The 17,197-nt window shown below is 43.2% G+C and overlaps 1 protein-coding gene across 7 annotated transcripts in view; it reads left to right on the top strand.

The window, feature by feature from the left end:
- The window catches only part of LOC143288978 (GTPase-activating protein skywalker-like), a 41,909-nt gene extending 25,146 nt beyond the window's left edge, over nt 1–16,763 (top strand). For 4 of the 7 annotated variants that reach the window (XM_076597696.1, XM_076597694.1, XM_076597698.1 and 1 more), the window contains exons 6-10: nt 4,559–4,774; nt 6,423–6,647; nt 7,623–7,781; nt 11,320–11,528; nt 12,512–15,811. In XM_076597696.1, the coding sequence (XP_076453811.1) occupies nt 4,559–4,774; nt 6,423–6,647; nt 7,623–7,781; nt 11,320–11,528; nt 12,512–12,653 (951 nt within the window). In that variant the 3' untranslated portion in view covers nt 12,654–15,811. Of the gene's footprint in view, nt 1–4,558; nt 4,775–6,422; nt 6,648–7,622; nt 7,782–11,319; nt 11,529–12,511; nt 15,812–16,161 lie in introns of those variants that run through there. The other 3 variants (XR_013056160.1, XR_013056161.1, XM_076597699.1) reach the window with 3 other exon arrangements.
- The last annotated feature ends 434 nt before the right edge of the window (nt 16,764–17,197 follow it).

Below are 17,197 nucleotides of genomic sequence, written 5' to 3'. Positions count from 1 at the left end.
ATTATGATCTTTTATTCAAAAATTTACCGCGATCGACAGCTGTATCTAGAAGATGAAGTGTCAGATTATTCAGTAATTTTTTTGTTGTACAAGGGTTTTGAGTTAGTGAGAGCGGACTGATGGTTTAATATTGTGACCGACGTCGGACAGCATGGGAACACGTGTATCTTTCCACTTCTGTTCTGGTCATCAAACGCCAAGACAATTTCACGCGTCTGTGTGTGTGTGTGTGTGTGTGTGTGTGTGCGTGTGTGCGTGCGTGCGCGCATTAGTATGTATCTTATATACTAAGAGTGTATGCACAGAGTTAGTGTCTGTTGAACTGCATACATGAGGTTGCCTGAGTATGGATTAGTTAGTGTGTGTGTGTGTGTGTGTGTGTGTGTGTAAATGATGTAAAGAATAAATAACTTATATGATTAGTAAACATGAAATAAGTTTAAGCTACGTTGTTACATAAAACTTACATCAATTTAATTGAAACCATTACAGTGGAGTAGTAATGAAATTAGTAGATCATGTATCAGTGCACATTCATCACACACTCATGCACACACACATATAAATGATATATATGCAAAAGCATCTATGAAATGAAAAAAAAAGAGTATTTTAAAGCATTAGAGCTGTCTCAAATTTCATGCCTGTGTATTTCAGATGATGATCAGTATAAAGCCTTAAGGGTGACTGTTGCACACAGTGGACGAGGAAGACCACCATCAGCACCCAAGGTTCCATCCAACAACAAACTCTTGATGCAGTTAAATATGTTAAAGCATCAAGAAAACAAAACCTGGGGGGAAATGGAACATTTTCTACACAAATTGTTCCCAGAGTGTACCTTTCCACGTGTGGTGTCAATAGTTAAGGAATTCAGCAAGTGTGAAATGATCAGTGGTGCTGAATGTTTTTTACAAGAAAGGAAAGATTCATGCATCTTCCCTGGCCCCTCCTGTCAGAAGTTTGGAATTACACGTGCAGATCTTTTGAAAGGAACTGTAGAGGACTGTGAGGCTTTACTCAGTTGTCCTATTGGTCTTGTGTCTGAAGTATGTCACTTAGCTAGGATATTGAGGATAAAGGATGCAACATTGCATAAATGACACCTGGTCAGAGATTTGCCACCAACCCAACAGCTCAAATTAAAACTGGGGAGGCTCAGAGCAGATGAGGCTCGCCTGCGTAAAAACAGAAGTAAACCAGGGGGAGAGAGTGCACTTCAAGATTTTTTAGAACTTCCTTTTGAAAGTGCAGAGGTCATCAGAGACAGCAGGAAGAAGCAAAAAACTGTCAAACAGCTACCTCCTACTTCAGACCCAGAGCCAGCATGCAGCAAAGAAAAAAATGAGGACATTATCACACAGGAACTAAGAACAACGACAGAGGAGGCGTCATTTCTTAAAGCAAAACTGAGTGAAAAAGAAAGGGAACTGCAAATCAAGGATGCTGAAATGACTGGACTTCTGTTATGTCAAATATGCACATTTACAATTACTCTGGTGATATCTGACAGCATAGTATCATCATGATTGTAAAAAACTTGCTCATTTGTTACTAAAAACCATATACTTTGTGACTGTTTTCATTGTTATTTGCATTTCTGATAGCATAAAGTCTTCCAAAAAACTGTATTCTACATGCTTTTCTGAACATGCACATATCTGAAATGTTTTTGTAGCATGAAAACTTTCTGAGATATCAGCATTATAAGTCAGCATGTTATCACTGTGAAATCAGGCCATTCGACACTTGACAAAACTGAATATTTTGCTATTTTGAAGGCACTGTCTCTCTCTAAGCATGTTCTTGAGTAGGCCAGAAAAAATTCAGCATAAACTAGGTATTGGTGGAACCAAGTACAGCAAAGAACAATGTGGTAAGTCTTCATCTTAAAATTTTATGACAGTCTAAAAATAGCAATTTGTTAAATCTGTCAAAACGCGTCATTTTTGCACATTTTTAGACGCCGTTTTCTTAAAAACTACTGGGTATAATGCAATGAAAATTTGCATGTGAACTTAGTTTTTTATGTTCTTTCCAATGGTGTAATTAGTTTTTAGATATGTTGAATTTCAAAATTTAAGTGGTCCTACCTAATTTTTGTGTACATGATTCCAGTGAATGTGAACTTTAAGTGTGTTGTGTGATTTACCAGACACTGTCCGAGTGTTTGTGTTACATCCAGTTATTTGACCTAAGTGTGTGTGTGTGAGTGCCGACAAAAATGGAATCTGGTGCGGTAGTGGCAGCATTGCTGACTGGGCAACACACCTTCAGTGAACACTTGAGATGTTTGGATAATATGTGTCGTGTGTGTGGTGAGCGGGTTCTCAGAAGAGATGAAGACAAAGGGTTGAATGCAAGACTTTGTGCCAAGTATTCTTCTGAACTGTTTCGTTTTTTCGGTCTACATGTTTCGAATGATGAAGAGGGCAAACATCCCACATGCATTTGTATCAAGTGCTACAAAAAAATGATAAAAATGAAAGATACTCATGGAAATTCTCAGTTCAAAACTGCAAATGAAAATGTTGCACTTGACATTGACAGAATGTCAGAAATCTGGACAACTTTCGATCCAGATCTATCTTTGGATCAGTGCAAAACATGCTCTTTTCATCACTCAAAAAGTCAGCGTGGTCGTCCGAAAAAAAGACGATCAGCACCCGTAAAAAAAATGCACGGATGACAGTTTTGATCCGTCTGACCTCTGCTTAGATACCAACGACAGTGTGTCAACGTCATTTTGTCAGTCCACATCAACACCAGTCAAAAAAACAAGAACGCTGTGCACAAACACATCTCCAATAACACCCAAAACACCTGTCACTGACGCAGCTATATCACCCATCGCACAATTGAAACGTAAGACGGTGTATGTTGACTCAGAGGATGAAGATTTCAATAAATCTCTTACTGAAGAAGAAGAAAAATTATGCACACGACTGATGTGCATAATTGATGTTCAAGAAAAAAAAATGTTTGAGTTTAGTCAGTGTCACACTTCAACTGAGTGGATTACCAACTACAAACAAGGATTCATACGGATTTATAAGTTCAGGTAGGAATGGATTTTATTATTTAGAACTTACAAATGCATGTCAGTACGTTACATTTTGATCGTTTACTAAAAGCATGGTATCGTCAAGGTGTATCTTTTAGACTGACCAAATGCATGTCGCAAGCAAAGGCACACATACTGACACGCAAAACATCTAGTCGGCGAAAATCTCTCTCCCCCTCTCTGTGTGCGTCTCTCTCTCTCTCTGTGCGTCTGTCTCTCTCCCTCTCTCTCTGTGCCTCTCCCCTTTCTCTCTCCGTACACGTTCCTCTGTTTCTCAGTATGTCTGTCCCTGCATATATGTCTGTCTGTCCGTCTCTCTTCCCGTGATGTTGAGAGAAGTGTGAAACTTAAGTGGCTGGCAGCAGTTCTCAGTGGAGCTGATCGTTAAATACTGACACTAATTCCGGGGCGGTCTGCCACCTCTAGGTAATGTATCGGCTATATTTTCCTTCCAGTTGTATCGTGGAGACATGCATGTATATCATGATATAAGTTTTATCTCCAAGTAAAACGATGTACACACACAACACGGAGTTGAAATTGAACTACGTTTCGTGTGTGTTCCTCAGTTCGAACAGAATGTTCGTGTGCTCGCTAAGTTTTGGACCGCTTGTACACTGCCTGTAGGAAATTAAACCTACTCATGTTTGGTATCGTTAAATTTGTCAGAAAATCACACATCCATTCACACCCATAGCGCCCTTCTTGTTGCATTCTGACATAGAGTATTATTTTTTAAAAGCACATAACCCTGTTTCTGACAGTTTATCAGCAGCAGCGAAGCTGTTCACAGCTGTACACACTGCCCGTGTAACATGCGCTCCGCTGAGAATAGCGCGAAGTTAGTGGTGCGCCAGAGCGCTGCCCCATATACTGCCTGCCTGTCTGTCCAGGCTATCACCTTTCCAACGTTTCGCGCTCGCTCGCTGTTCATCCCTCTCCCCTCCGCTTCGCGCCAAAACTAAAAGGGCTGCCTTGTGCCGCCGTGGATGACGATGATGATGATGACAGTGATGATGATGATGACAGTGATGACGATGATGATGATGATGATGATGACAGTGATGATGATGACGACAGGTGGTGGTGATGGACAGCTACCTGATGGAAGGGATCAAGGTTCTGTACCGTGTGGTGATGATGATGATGATGATGACAGTGATGATGATGATGATGATGACAGTGATGATGATGACGACAGGTGGTGGTGATGGACAGCTACCTGATGGAAGGGATCAAGGTTCTGTACCGTGTGGTGATGACGATGATGATGATGACAGTGATGATGATGATGATGATGATGATGACAGTGATGATGATGACGACAGGTGGTGGTGATGGACAGCTACCTGATGGAAGGGATCAAGGTTCTGTACCGTGTGGTGATGACGATGATGATGATGACAGTGATGATGATGATGACAGTGATGATGATGACGACGATGATGATGATGACAGTGATGATGATGATGACAGTGATGATGATGACGACAGGTGGTGGTGATGGACAGCTACCTGATGGAAGGGATCAAGGTTCTGTACCGTGTGGTCCTGGCCCTCCTCATCCTCTACACCAAGCACGGCGGGGGTCACAGGTCACAGGCCCCCTCCCCCTCCTCCTCCCCCTCCTCCTCCTCCCCGACCAGTGTGGCTCAGAGCATCAGTCAGTTCTGCCAGAGTCCGCCCGTGCCCCCAGCCAAACTGCTCAAGGTGGGTCAGACGGTTGCAGTGATTTTGGTGGGTTTTTTTTTTTTTTTAAGTATTATTTTTGGTGTTATTCTTGATTCTTATATAGCACCTATCTTCGGTTGTTATTAATACTTATTTATTCTCATGTAGTGCCTATTATCGGTTATTATTGATACTTATATAGTGCCTATCTTCGGTTATTTTTGATACTTATATAGGGCTTATCTTCTGTTATTATTGATACTTATATAGTGCCTGTCTTCAGTTATTATTGATACTTATATAGTGCCTATCTTCAGTTATTATTGATACTTATATAGTGCCTATCTTCGGTTATTATTGATACTTATATAGTGCCTTTCTTCGGTTATCATGTATGAGTATGTTTAGGTGTGTGTGTGAGTGCACATGTGTATGTGTGTGTGTGTGTTAGTGTGTGTGTGCATGTGCGTACGAGTGTGTGTGTGTGTGTGTGTTTTGGGGGGGGGTCTTTTCTTTTTTTCAATTTTAGTTTCTCAAGGAGGTGTTACTGCGTTCGGGCAAATCCATATACGCTACACCACACCTGCCGGGCAGATATTTATGATCGTCAGTCATGTCCGGTCCGACCATGGCCATCGGAACAGCAGAGCAGACATTAACTGTCCCAACTACGTGCAAATGTGTGTGTGTGTGTGTGTGTGTGTGTGTGTGTATGTGTCACTGTGTGTGTGTGTGTGTGTGTGTGACTATGTGTGTGTCCATTGCTGCAAGTCAGATCACGTCACCAAAACTTTCCCAAGACTGGTGGGAGGGTGGCGTTGTTTGTTTCTGTTTCTGTTTCTTTGTGTGAGTGAGTGAGTGTGTGTGTGTGTGTGTGTGCATGTGTGTATCTGTATGTGTGTGTGTGTGTTTGTGTGTGTATATGTGCGAGTATGTTTAAAAGTGTGTGTGTGTGTGTGTGTGTGTGATTATGTTTAAGTGTGTGTGTGTGTGTTTAAGTGTATATGTGTGTTATGTGTGTGATTATGTTAAGGTGTGTGTGTGACTCGGTGTGTGGCTGACAGTATGTGTGTGCCCATTACTGACTACAAGTCTGATCACATCACCAACCCTTCCCAACCCTGGTGGGCAGGTGGCTTTGTTTATTTCTGTGTTGGTGTGTGTGTGTGTGAGTATGTTTAGGTGTGTGTGTGTGTGTGTGTGTGTGTGTGTGTGTGTGTGAGTATGTTTAGGTGTGTGTGTGTGTGAGTATGTTTAGGTGTGTGTGTTTGTGTGTGTGTGTGTGTGTGTGTGTGTGAGAATGTTTAGGTGTGTGTGTGTGTGAGTATGTTTAGGTGTGTGTGTGTGTGTGTGTGTGTGTGTGTGTGTTTAGGTGTGTGTGTGTGAGTATGTCTAGGTGTGTGTGTGTGTGAGTGTGTGTGTGTGTGTATGTTTAGGTGTGTGTGTGTGAGTATGTTTAGGTGTGTGTGTGTGTGTGTGAGAGAGAGAGTATGTTTAGGTGTGTGTGTGTGTGTATGTGTGTGTGTGTTGTGTGTATGTTTAGGTGATGTGTGTGTGTGTGAGTATGTTTAGGTGTGTGTGTGTATGTTTAGGTCGGTATGTGTTTGTATGTGTGCGTGACTGTGCGTGTGCCCATCACTGCAAGTCTGGATCAAACCACCTAAACCTTCGCAACACTGCCGGTCAGGTGGCGTTCAAGATCCGCGGCTTTTCCCGGCGGAAGCTGCAGAAGCTGCAGAACCGCCACGAGGGGCTGATAGCCAGCGGGGCGGTGAGCCCGCGCCCCGACATGCCCCGCAACGCCTCCAAGGCCTCGGTGGACAAGGGGAGCATGGCCCTGTCCATGGCCCACCCCAACACCAAGATGATGGGCTTCCATGACGTTGGCTCCAACATTCTTACCGTTGATCAGGTGGGTGGGGGGTGTGTGGTGTGTGTGTGGTGTGTGTGTGTCCACTGGGAGGTGGGGCTGGTTTTGTTGCGTGTTGCTGTTGTGTATGTGGTGTGTGTGTGTGTTGTGTGCGTTTGTGTGTGTGTGTGTGCACGTGCGCATGTGTGTGGGGGGCACTGGGGGAGGGCATGGGGGGGAAGTAGGAGTAGGGGTTTGGGGGTTGTGCGTGTTGTTGTATGTGTGTGTTTGGGTTTCTCTATGTGTGTGTGTGTGTGTGTGTGTGTGTGTGTGTGTGTGTGTGAGTGTGTGTGTGTGTGTGTGTGTGTGTGTGTGTGTGTGAGTCCACCCCCAACACCAAGATGATGGGGTTCCACGATGTTGGCTCCAATAGTGATCAGGTGTGGTGTGTGGTGGGTGTTTGTGGGGCTGTCTGTGTGTGTGTAGGGAGTGGGGGTGGGGGGAGGGGTGTTGTGCACATGTTGTGTGTGTGTTTGTGTTTCTCTGTGTGTGTGTTGGAGTTGGTTGTGCGCGTGTTGCTGTTGTTTGTGTGGTGTGTGTGTGTGTGAGTGAGTATGTTTAGGTGTGTGAGTTGTGTGACTGTGTGTGAGTTGACATGTGAGTGTGTGGGTTGGGGTGGGTTGTGTGTGTGTTGCTGTTATGTGTGTGTATGTGTGTGTGAGTACGTTTAGGGGTGTGTATATGTGAATATGTTTAGGTGTATGACTTGTGTGCGCTTGCATGTGTGTGAGTGCGAGTGCGTGTCAAAGGTGAATTGGTCAAGGTCAAGGTAACTATTTAGCAAAATAAAGCTTAACAGAGGTTGTATCTGATGTCAAATTTTTATTTATTATTCATTTGTTTCTGTTGTTTTTTTAACTTGGAATTTTTACTTGTCTTGGGCACTACAGCAGTAGACAAAAAAAATCTAAATCACTGGTTAAAGGTGAAAGTCACGACGTGGGAAGTATTACTATGATATTCATTTTGTCCTTTCAGCTGGTGACAATATGGAACTGGCTGCCCCCGCGGTACGCGATCTGCCCGCCCACCATGCTGTTCAACTCTGCTGACCTGGGCACGTCCCTGATGACGCTGTACGCCCATATAGAGATGGAGCCCTGCACTGTAATGGTCATCAAGACTGTGGATGGAGAGGTGTGTTTTGTTGTGGCGTGTTGTGTGTTGTTGTGTTGTTATTGTGTAGTGCTGTTAGTGTTGTGTTATGTTGGGTGGGGGGGGGGGTTGTTGTGTTGTGATGTGTTGTGCGGTGTGTTCTTTTGTAATTGTGTTGTATTGCTGCATTTTGTGTTTTCTTGTATCGTGCAGACTATTATTGTGTTTTCTTGTGTTGTGTGTCCATTGTGTTGCATTGTGGTGTTACTGTGTTGTGTTGAGTTGGTGTTATGTGGAGGGATGGCCTAGAGGTAACACGTCTGCCGAGGAAGCGAGAGAATCTGAGCGCGTTGGTTTGAATCACGGCTCAGCCGCCGATATTTTCTCCCCCTCCACTAGACCTTGAGTGGTAGTCCGGATGCTAGTCATTCGGATGAGATGATAAACCGAGATCCCGTGTGCAGCATGCACTTAGCGCACGTAAAAGAACCCACGTCAACAAAAGGGTTGTTCCTGGCAAAATTCTGTAGAAAAATCCACTTCGATTGGAAAAACAAATAAAACTGCACACAGGAAAAAATACCAAAAAAAATGGGTGGCGCTGTAGTGTAGCGACGCGCTCTCCCTGGGGAGAGCAGCCCGAGCTTCACACAGAGAAATCTGTTGTGATAAAAAGAAATACAAAATACAAACAAAAATACAAATGTTGTGTTAGTATTGTTGTGTATTTTGTTAGTATTGTATCATGTTGCATTGCATTGCATTGCATTGCGTTGTATTGTATTGTATTGTGTTGAATTCCGTTGTATTGTGTTCTGTTGTACTGATGACGCTGTACACCCACACAGAGATGGAGCCGTGCACCGTCATGGTCATTAAGACTGTTGAGGGGGAGGTGACACGGCAGTTGGTTGTGCTGTTCTATACTGTGCTGTGTTGTGTTGTGCTGTGTATTGTGTTGTTGTGCTGTGTGTTGTATTGTTGTGCTGTGTTGTGCTGTGTGTTGTATTGTTGTGCTGTGTTGTGCTGTGTATTGTGTTGTTGTGCTGTGTGTTGTATTGTTGTGCTGTGTTGTGCTGTGTGTTGTATTGTTGTGCTGTGTTGTGCTGTGTATTGTATTGTTGTGCTGTGTTGTGCTGTGTATTGTTGTGCTGTGTATTGTATTGTTGTGCTGTGTTGTGCTGTGTATTGTTGTGTTGTGCTGTGTATTGTATTGTTGTGCTGTGTTGTGCTGTGTATTGTGCTGTGTTGTGCTGTGTATTGTAGTGTTGTGCTGTGTTGTGCTGTGTATTGTATTGTTGTGCTGTGTATTGCTGTGTTGTGCTGTGTATTGTATTGTTGTGCTGTGTTGTGCTGTGTATTGCTGTGTTGTGCTGTGTATTGTATTGTTGTGCTGTGTTGTGCTGTGTATTGTATTGTTGTGCTGTGTTGCCTTGTGTATTGTATTGTTGTGCTGTGTATTGTGCTGTGTTGTGCTGTGTATTGTATTGTTGTGCTGTGTTGTGCTGTGTATTGTATTATTGTGCTGTGTTGTGCTGTGTATTGTATTGTTGTGCTGTGTTGTGCTGTGTATTGTATTGTTGTGCTGTGTTGTGCTGTGTATTGTATTGTTGTGCTGTGTTGTCTTGTGTATTGTGCTGTGTTGCTTCATTTGTGTGTTGTGTCGTGTTGTTGTATTGTGTTATGTTGTCTTGTTGTGTGTTGTGTGCTGTGTCATGTTGTGTTGTTTGTACAGTGTTGTTATGTTGTGTTGTGAAAGTCAAGTATTGGAGCTTCAATCTGAGACTAGGATCGTCTGCTGTGAAGAAGAGTTGCTTCCCTTCACCACGTCTTGGCCCAGAAGCCAAGATGATGATGACAAGAAGCCTGACATGCAACTTCCTTTGTATGTGTGTAGCAGTCATCAGTTTAACATCTTTCCGTGTTAAGTGACATTGGAAATTGTATATATGTGTGTGTAACAGTGTAGATCTCATTAGAATGTGCAGCTTTGGAGTGACCCTTTGAAGTTAGTTCGGGACCCCCTAGTGTCATGGAAAAAAAAGAGTCTGTGGGACCCCCAAGATGTTTAACTTACCAGAAGCCTTGGTCCCAGCAGACCCCCCCTCTCCCCACCCCCTTTTCCCCCCGCCATGCCCCCCCACCCCCCCACCCCGCACCCCCCTAAAAAGTGCAAAGTGCACATATGGAAAACACACTTTCTCTTTCCAGGCTTCTTCTGCATGGCAGGTCCACTTCCTTTGCGTTAGCTGTGCTTGACTGTGTGTGTATACATAATTATGTATGTGTACATAACTACATGCATGTATATGAATGTGTATTGTGTGTGCTTGTGTTTATGTAAGCTTGTGCCTGCCTATGTGTGCGTATGTGTTAGGGTAGCTGTTAGATACACATGTATGTTAAAATGTATGTATGCAGTGTGTGTGTGTGTGTGTGTGTGTGTGTGTGTGTGTGTGTGTGTGTAGTCACATTTTGGTGTGTGTATGTAACATTGATGTAATGTTTTATGTTAACAAAAGCATTTTTGTAAAGCGCCAAGAGCAGATTTCTGGGTAGTGTGCTATATAAGTATCCATTATTATTATTATTATTATGATGGAACTCACTCCTGTTTCCTGTCCGCCAAGCTGTTCCTTGCCCTTCTTTCAAATATTATTACTATTATTATTGTTACTACTACCTTTTTTATATTGTAATTATTTATTTATTTATTTATTTACTTATTTATGTACGCTTATCTATTATTTGTTCACCTTTTTTTTCTTTTCTTTTTTTTCTCAAGGCCTGACTAAGCATGTTGGGTTACGCTGCTGGTCAGGCATCTGCTTAGCAGATGTGGTGTAGCGTATATGGATTTGTCCGAACGCAGTGATGCCTCCTTGAACTACTGAAACAGAAACCAAAACTCTAATCAGTAAATGACTACTTGTCTTCACTTTTTTGTTTTAGTCAAGTTAATTTTTACTTCTATTATTTTGACTTTTTTTTTAAACATACACATGTTCATCTTCCTTGCCAAGATGTGCTTGCACACGTGTGTGTGTGTGTGTGTGTTGTGTGGAGTGGGTGTGGGTTTGCAGATCAAAGTTGGAGCAGGAGGATTTGTGTGTGCAGGTGCATTCATGTGTTGTGTTTTTTTAGTATGCATACGTCATTGTATTTTTCATTGTAAACGCCCAGGGGCTTTGGTATCATTAGATTGGGCATACCAAACAACCTTTTGTTATTAGTAGAGTAGAATAGAATATGTCTTTATTACCAAGTACACCGGGGTCACAAGGAATATTGGGGTACATAAAAAGGTAAAAACATGAATTGAAAATCATACACAAACACAGATAGAGAAGAATTTAGGATACATACATGTGCATATCAATATAAGAACTTGTGCACACTCACACATGCACACACACACACACACACACACACACATTTGAACATAAACCACATATTACGTTTGGATGGGGCTGGTGACTAGATGTTCAGGTAAATGGTTGTTGATCGCACAATTCTCTTTAATCATACAATTATACTGCATATCATCATTACAGTATTTTTCCCCCTTTCCTGTGGCCAGGTGTTCGGAGCTTTCTGTGCGGACCCCTGGGTGGAGAGACGGACGTACAGCCGCCCCGTGCGATTCTTCGGCACAGGAGAGACGTTTCTGTTCACACTTGTCCCCGAGCGTGTCAAGTATGAGTGGGTGGGCAAACCTGACCCCCACGTCCCCCTCAGCGCCAACATGTTCCAGGCCGGGGACAACAGCTCTCTTCTGATAGGTGGAGGGTGAGGGACGTGTGCGTGTGTTGTTCTGATTGGTGGAGGATGAGGGACGTGTGTGTGTGTTGTTCTGATTGGTGGAGGGTGAGTGACGTGTGTGTGTGTGTGTGTGTGTTGTTCTGATTGGTGGAGGGTGAGGGACGTGTGTGTGTGTGTGTGTTGTTCTGATTGGTGGAGGGTGAGTGACGTGTGTGTGTGTGTGTGTGTGTGTTGTTCTGATTGGTGGAGGGTGAGTGACATGTGTGTGTGTGTGTGTGTTGTTCTGATTGGTGGAGGGTGAGTGACTTGTGTGTGTGTGTGTGTGTTGTTCTGATTGGTGGAGGGTGAGTGGTATGTGTGTTCTGATTGGTGGAGGGTGAGTGGTGTGTGTTGTTCTGATTGGTGGAGAGGTGGAGTGTGAGTAGTGTGTGTTCTGATTGGTGAAAGGTGAGTGGTGTGTGTTCTTCTGATTGGTGAAAGGTGAGTGGTGTGTGTTCTGATTGGTGGAGGGTGAGTGGTGTGTGTGTGTTGTTCTGATTGGTGGAGGGTGAGTGGTGTGTGTCTTCTGATTGGTGGAGGGTGAGTGGTGTGTGTCTTCTGATTGGTGGAGGGTGAGTGGTGTGTGTCTTCTGATTGGTGGAGGATGAGTGGTGTTTGTGTGTTCCTCTGATTGGTGGAGCGTGAGTAGTATGTGTCTTCTGATTGGTATAACCTCAGACACATAACAGTGGCAGCACTTTGGCGTAACAGCTGCGGAGACTGCCCATATACCATGTGGAGAATGCCTATACTGAAAATTTATGGAAAGCCAAATCGTCTCTTGCTTAGACACTGCACAACCTTAAGGAATTAATGTCAGAGAGTGACACCAGTTTAACTCCCTGGTTACAATACAGTACAATACAATACAGTACAGTACAATACAGTTGTTCTTATATTTTTCCTGTACCTCCAAGGGGTGTTACTGGGTGGTATTGGGAAAATGAAATGCTGTCTTGCTGTGTGGGCAGCAATGGCTGTGGGATCCAGCTGGACGGCATGATGGAGAGGTGTCGCACAGAGACCTGCGACAGCTTCAACAACCCCCCACTCTGCCCCGCCCAGGACTTTGTGCCGGCCGCCATCGAGGTGTTCGGACTGAGCTCCATGTGATGGTAGGTCAGCCATCGAGGTGTTTGCACTGAGATCCATGCAATGGTATGTCTGCCATCGAGGTGCTCGGACTGAGTTCCATGTGATGGCATGTCAGCCATCAAGGTATTCAGACTGAGCTCCATGCAGTGGTATGTCTGCCATCGAGGTGTCTGGCTTGAGGTCCATGTGATCATTGGTCATTGAGCTGTTTGGCTTGAGCGCTGTGTTATTTTCAGTCAGCCATCGAACTGTTTGCCTTGAGTTTCGTGTGATCGTCTGTCAGCCATCGAGGTTTCGCGCTTGAGCGTCATGTGATTGTCCGTCAGCCATTGAGGTGTTCGGCTTGAGTTCTGTGTGATAGTTGATGAGCCATTGAGGTGTTCGGCTTGAGTTCTGTGTGATAGTTGATGAGCCATTGAGGTGTTTGGCTTGAGATCTATGTTATTTTTTGTCAGCCATTGAGGTGTGAACTCCATGTGATTGTCAGCCATCGAGGTGTTCGGCGTGAGTTCTGTGTTATTGTCGGTCATTGAGGTGTTTGGATTGAATTCCATGTGATTGTTGGAAAGAGTAGTGAGGACACCCAACTACATTCACCAGCACCTTCCAACCACCCTTCAGAGATAGTTATCAGCCATCGAGTTGTTTGACTTGAACTCCATGTGATAGTTGATCAGCCATCGAGGTGTTGGGCTTGAGGTACTTGTGATTGTATGTCAGCCATCGAGGTGTTGGGCTTGAGGTACTTGTGATTGTATGTCAGCCATCGAGGTGTTGAGCTTGAACTCCATGTGATCGACAGTCAGTGGTGAGGCCACCTAGCCACATTCAGCAGCACCTTCCAACCCTCAGAGATAAGTTCTTTGCAGGTGTTACCTTCAGACCTGCTTGTCATGCCCAGAGGCAAGGTGATCATGACGGACACCTTCAAACCACCTTCAGAGACTAGTCATTCAAAACAGAACCTTCAAACCACGTACAGAGACTAGTGATTCAAAACAGAACCTTCAAACCACCTTCAGAGACAAATCATTCAAAACAGAACCTTCAAACCACCTTCAGAGACAAATCATTCAAAACAGAACCTTCAAACCACCTTCAGTGACAAATCATTCAAAACAGAACCTTCAAACCACCTACAGAGACACATCATTCAAAATAGAACCTTCAAACCACCTTCTGAGACAAGTCATTCAAAACAGAACCTTCAAACCACCTACAGAGACACATCATTCAAAACCACCTTCAAACCAAGTACAGAGACACATCATTCAAAACAGAACCTTCAAACCACCTTCTGAGACAGGTCATTCAAAACAGAACCTTCAAACCACCTTCTGAGACAGGTCATTCACAACAGAATCTTCAAACCACCTTCTGAGACAAGTCATTCAAAACAAACCCCTTCAAACCACTGTCAGAGATAAGTTATTCACAACAGAAACCGTCTAAATGCCTCAAGAGACTAGTCATACACAATGGACACTTTCAAACCACTTGACGTCAGAGATATGTCATTCACAACAAGACACCTTCAAATCACACGAAAAGACTCATCATACACAACGGACAGACATCAGAGATAAGTCATTCACAGCAAGACACCTTCAAATCACACGAAAAGACTCATCATACACAACGGACACTTTCAAACCACTTGACGTCAGAGATAAGTCATTCACAACAAGACACCTTCAAATCACACGAAGAGACTAGTCATACTCAATGGACGCTTTCAGAACAACTTCAGAGACAAACCTTCACAAGCGTCACCATCAGACTACCTTCAGAGATAAGTCATTCATAACAGCCACCTTCAAACTTCCTTAAGAGAGTAGTCATACATAACGGACACTTTTAAACCACCTTCAGAGTCAAAGCATTCACAAGCGTCACCATCAAACCACCATGACTCCTGCTAGGGATTGGTTTCGGCTGCTGTTTCGCTGTTGTGTTGGGAGCTAAGAATCTGATTCCTTGTTGTGTGATTTTTTTTCCCCACCACATTCAGGATTTTGTGTGGGCGTTGGTGATTGCTTCAGGGTCATCGACAGTGTGACGTGTTTTTTTTTCTGTTTTTTTTTTTTTTTAACCCATTCAGGATTTTTGTGTGGGGGTTGGTTATTGCTGCAGGGTCATCCCTTTGTAATCATGTGGTCATCATTGAGATGATGTCTTCCCACCTAAACAATATATAAGTCACCTGAGGTATCCACTGGATGTTGTCTGTGTGATAGTCATTATCTTCAATTTGAAGTCTTCATTGTCAGTCAGCGTGACTGTGACCATCTTTAGTTTGAAGTCTTCAGTGTGATCATGAGGAACGTTCAATATTCCAGGTCTGCCGTTTAATTGAACGTGATTCTGATAATCTTCAATTTTGAAGCCTTCAGTGTCACCACAGTGTGTGTGTGTGTGTGTGTGTGTGTGTGTGTGTGTGTGTGTGTGTGTGAGTGAGAGAGAGAGAGAGAGAGAGAGAAACTGTAGTGAAGAGCATTGTGACTTCATTGCCATCCAGCGTCATGTCTCCATCAAGTCATCAAGGTCCTCATTGCGACCTAGCAGTTGTGTTCAGTGCGTAGAGAAAAAGCACGTTGCGAAGCGTTCACCAACCACTCTCTCAGTCCTGTGCTGAACTTTGAACTCAAGGTTTAGCATATATTCTGGTCTGTTGTATATCATGTCCTTAGATTGTCCATGAATGTCTCCACCAGAGTAGAGAAACTGAATATGTTCAGGACTGCACATTACAATGTCTTTGTCGGATAAATATGCCCTTAGCTTGTATCTGATGTCTTCTCCAGATTAGAGAAATTGACCTCTTTTTTTTCTTGCACTTCACAATTGTGATGTCGTTGCAGGATAAATATGTCTTTTGCTCATCACTGAATATCTTCTTGAGAGAGTAGAAACTCATCTTTTTTTTTTGCAAGTGCTTCACAATGTGGTCTTTGCTGGGTACTGAACCATCAGCACAATGGGATCGAAGTCTTCAGCTTCTCCGGAATGTGATTGTGTGTTGATGTTCAGGAGGGACAAAAACAGGGCATCGTTTTATTTAATGGTTGTTTGATTCTGATGATTTGATGCTACGATTGCCACCACTATCATTATGACGGTGTTGTTCAGGTGAAACCCCTCCTGCCCCCGCAAAAAAAAAGGGTGGGGGGTGGGGGGGGGGAGAAATAGATGAAAGGAGTACAAGAAACCACACACCTGTTATTTATCTGTTTCCAGTTTCTCACTATCACTTTGTCCATCAGTTTGTTTTGGACAGCATTGTTCCATTGCCACCACACAATTTACCATTTGACAAACACTTGTTTGACTACACATCCTTAACCTTAACTCACTAGTGCAGACTCTGGCACACTTGTTTCTGTTGGTGAGCAAACTTTTGATTGAGATTGATATTCATATGTTCTAATGAACGAGACGAAGAAGATCAGTGTATGTATTTTTAGAGAGTTTGATGAATAAATAAATTGTGAATGATGCATTGAGCCTTGATCAAAATCTCTTCCAGAACATGTTTTGAAACAAAGAAGGGACTGTTTAACTCTCTCCATGCGAACGGCGAAAGAGACGACGTTAACAGCGTTTCACCCCAGTTACCATCATCAAAATATTGCAAGCGGAAGGCTCTTATACTGAAGATGTGAATGTTGAAAAAGAATACCACAATTCTGACGACGGAAGCTAAAGGTTGGGTCATTCAGACACCCACTGGACATCCGAAGGGTCTGTGCAGAGGAGAAGAGAGGACTGGCCGTACTGAGTGAGTTAAAAGCTTCAAAGCTTTCTTTGTCCCTGCCCTGCTACTACTGCTACTATTTCTGCTACTACTACTACTACATGTTTAGTACTGAAAACCCCAACCTCCCTCTCCTTGTAGCCCTGGCATATTTGGTTCGGTTGTTCAGCCAGAATCACACGCCAGTTTCAGTTTCAGTTTCAGTAGCTCAAGGAGGCGTCACTGCGTTCAGACAAATCCATATACGCTACACCACATCTGCCAAGCAGATGCCTGACCAGCAGCGTAACCCAACGCGCTTAGTCAGGCCTTAAGAAAAAAAGAAAAAGTAAAAAAAAAAGAAGTGAATAAATGATAGATAAATACATAAAAAATTTTAAAAAAACAACAACTACTACTACCACTACTAATAATATGTATGAGGCGCAAAAACTTGATGAAGTCAACTATAAGCGTACATAAATAAATAAATAAATAAATAATAATTATAATATAAAAAAAGTAGTAGTAGTAGTAGTAATAATTATTTTAAAAAAAGACAAAAAAAGACACAACAATGATGATAAATAAGCAAATAAATATAAAACATGGAGACACACATTCACACACACACCCACATATGCAATAACAGATACGCACCAAACAAGCAGTTTCACACGCGAGCGTGGAGAGGAACTGGCTGTTTGGTGTCAAATACTGTTCCCTGTCTCCCCATTTTTCCACTGATGTCTCCCCTCTCCAGCTGTCCTGGTTTTTTGACTCACTTGTGTAAACAAAGTGAGTCTATGTTTTAAACCTGGTGTTCGGT

This window comes from Babylonia areolata, chromosome 13 (assembly GCF_041734735.1).
Source record: "Babylonia areolata isolate BAREFJ2019XMU chromosome 13, ASM4173473v1, whole genome shotgun sequence".
NCBI classification, from domain to species: domain Eukaryota; kingdom Metazoa; phylum Mollusca; class Gastropoda; order Neogastropoda; family Buccinidae; genus Babylonia; species Babylonia areolata.
Note: the sequence above shows the minus strand (reverse complement) of the source record. Positions and strands in the feature narration are given on the sequence as shown.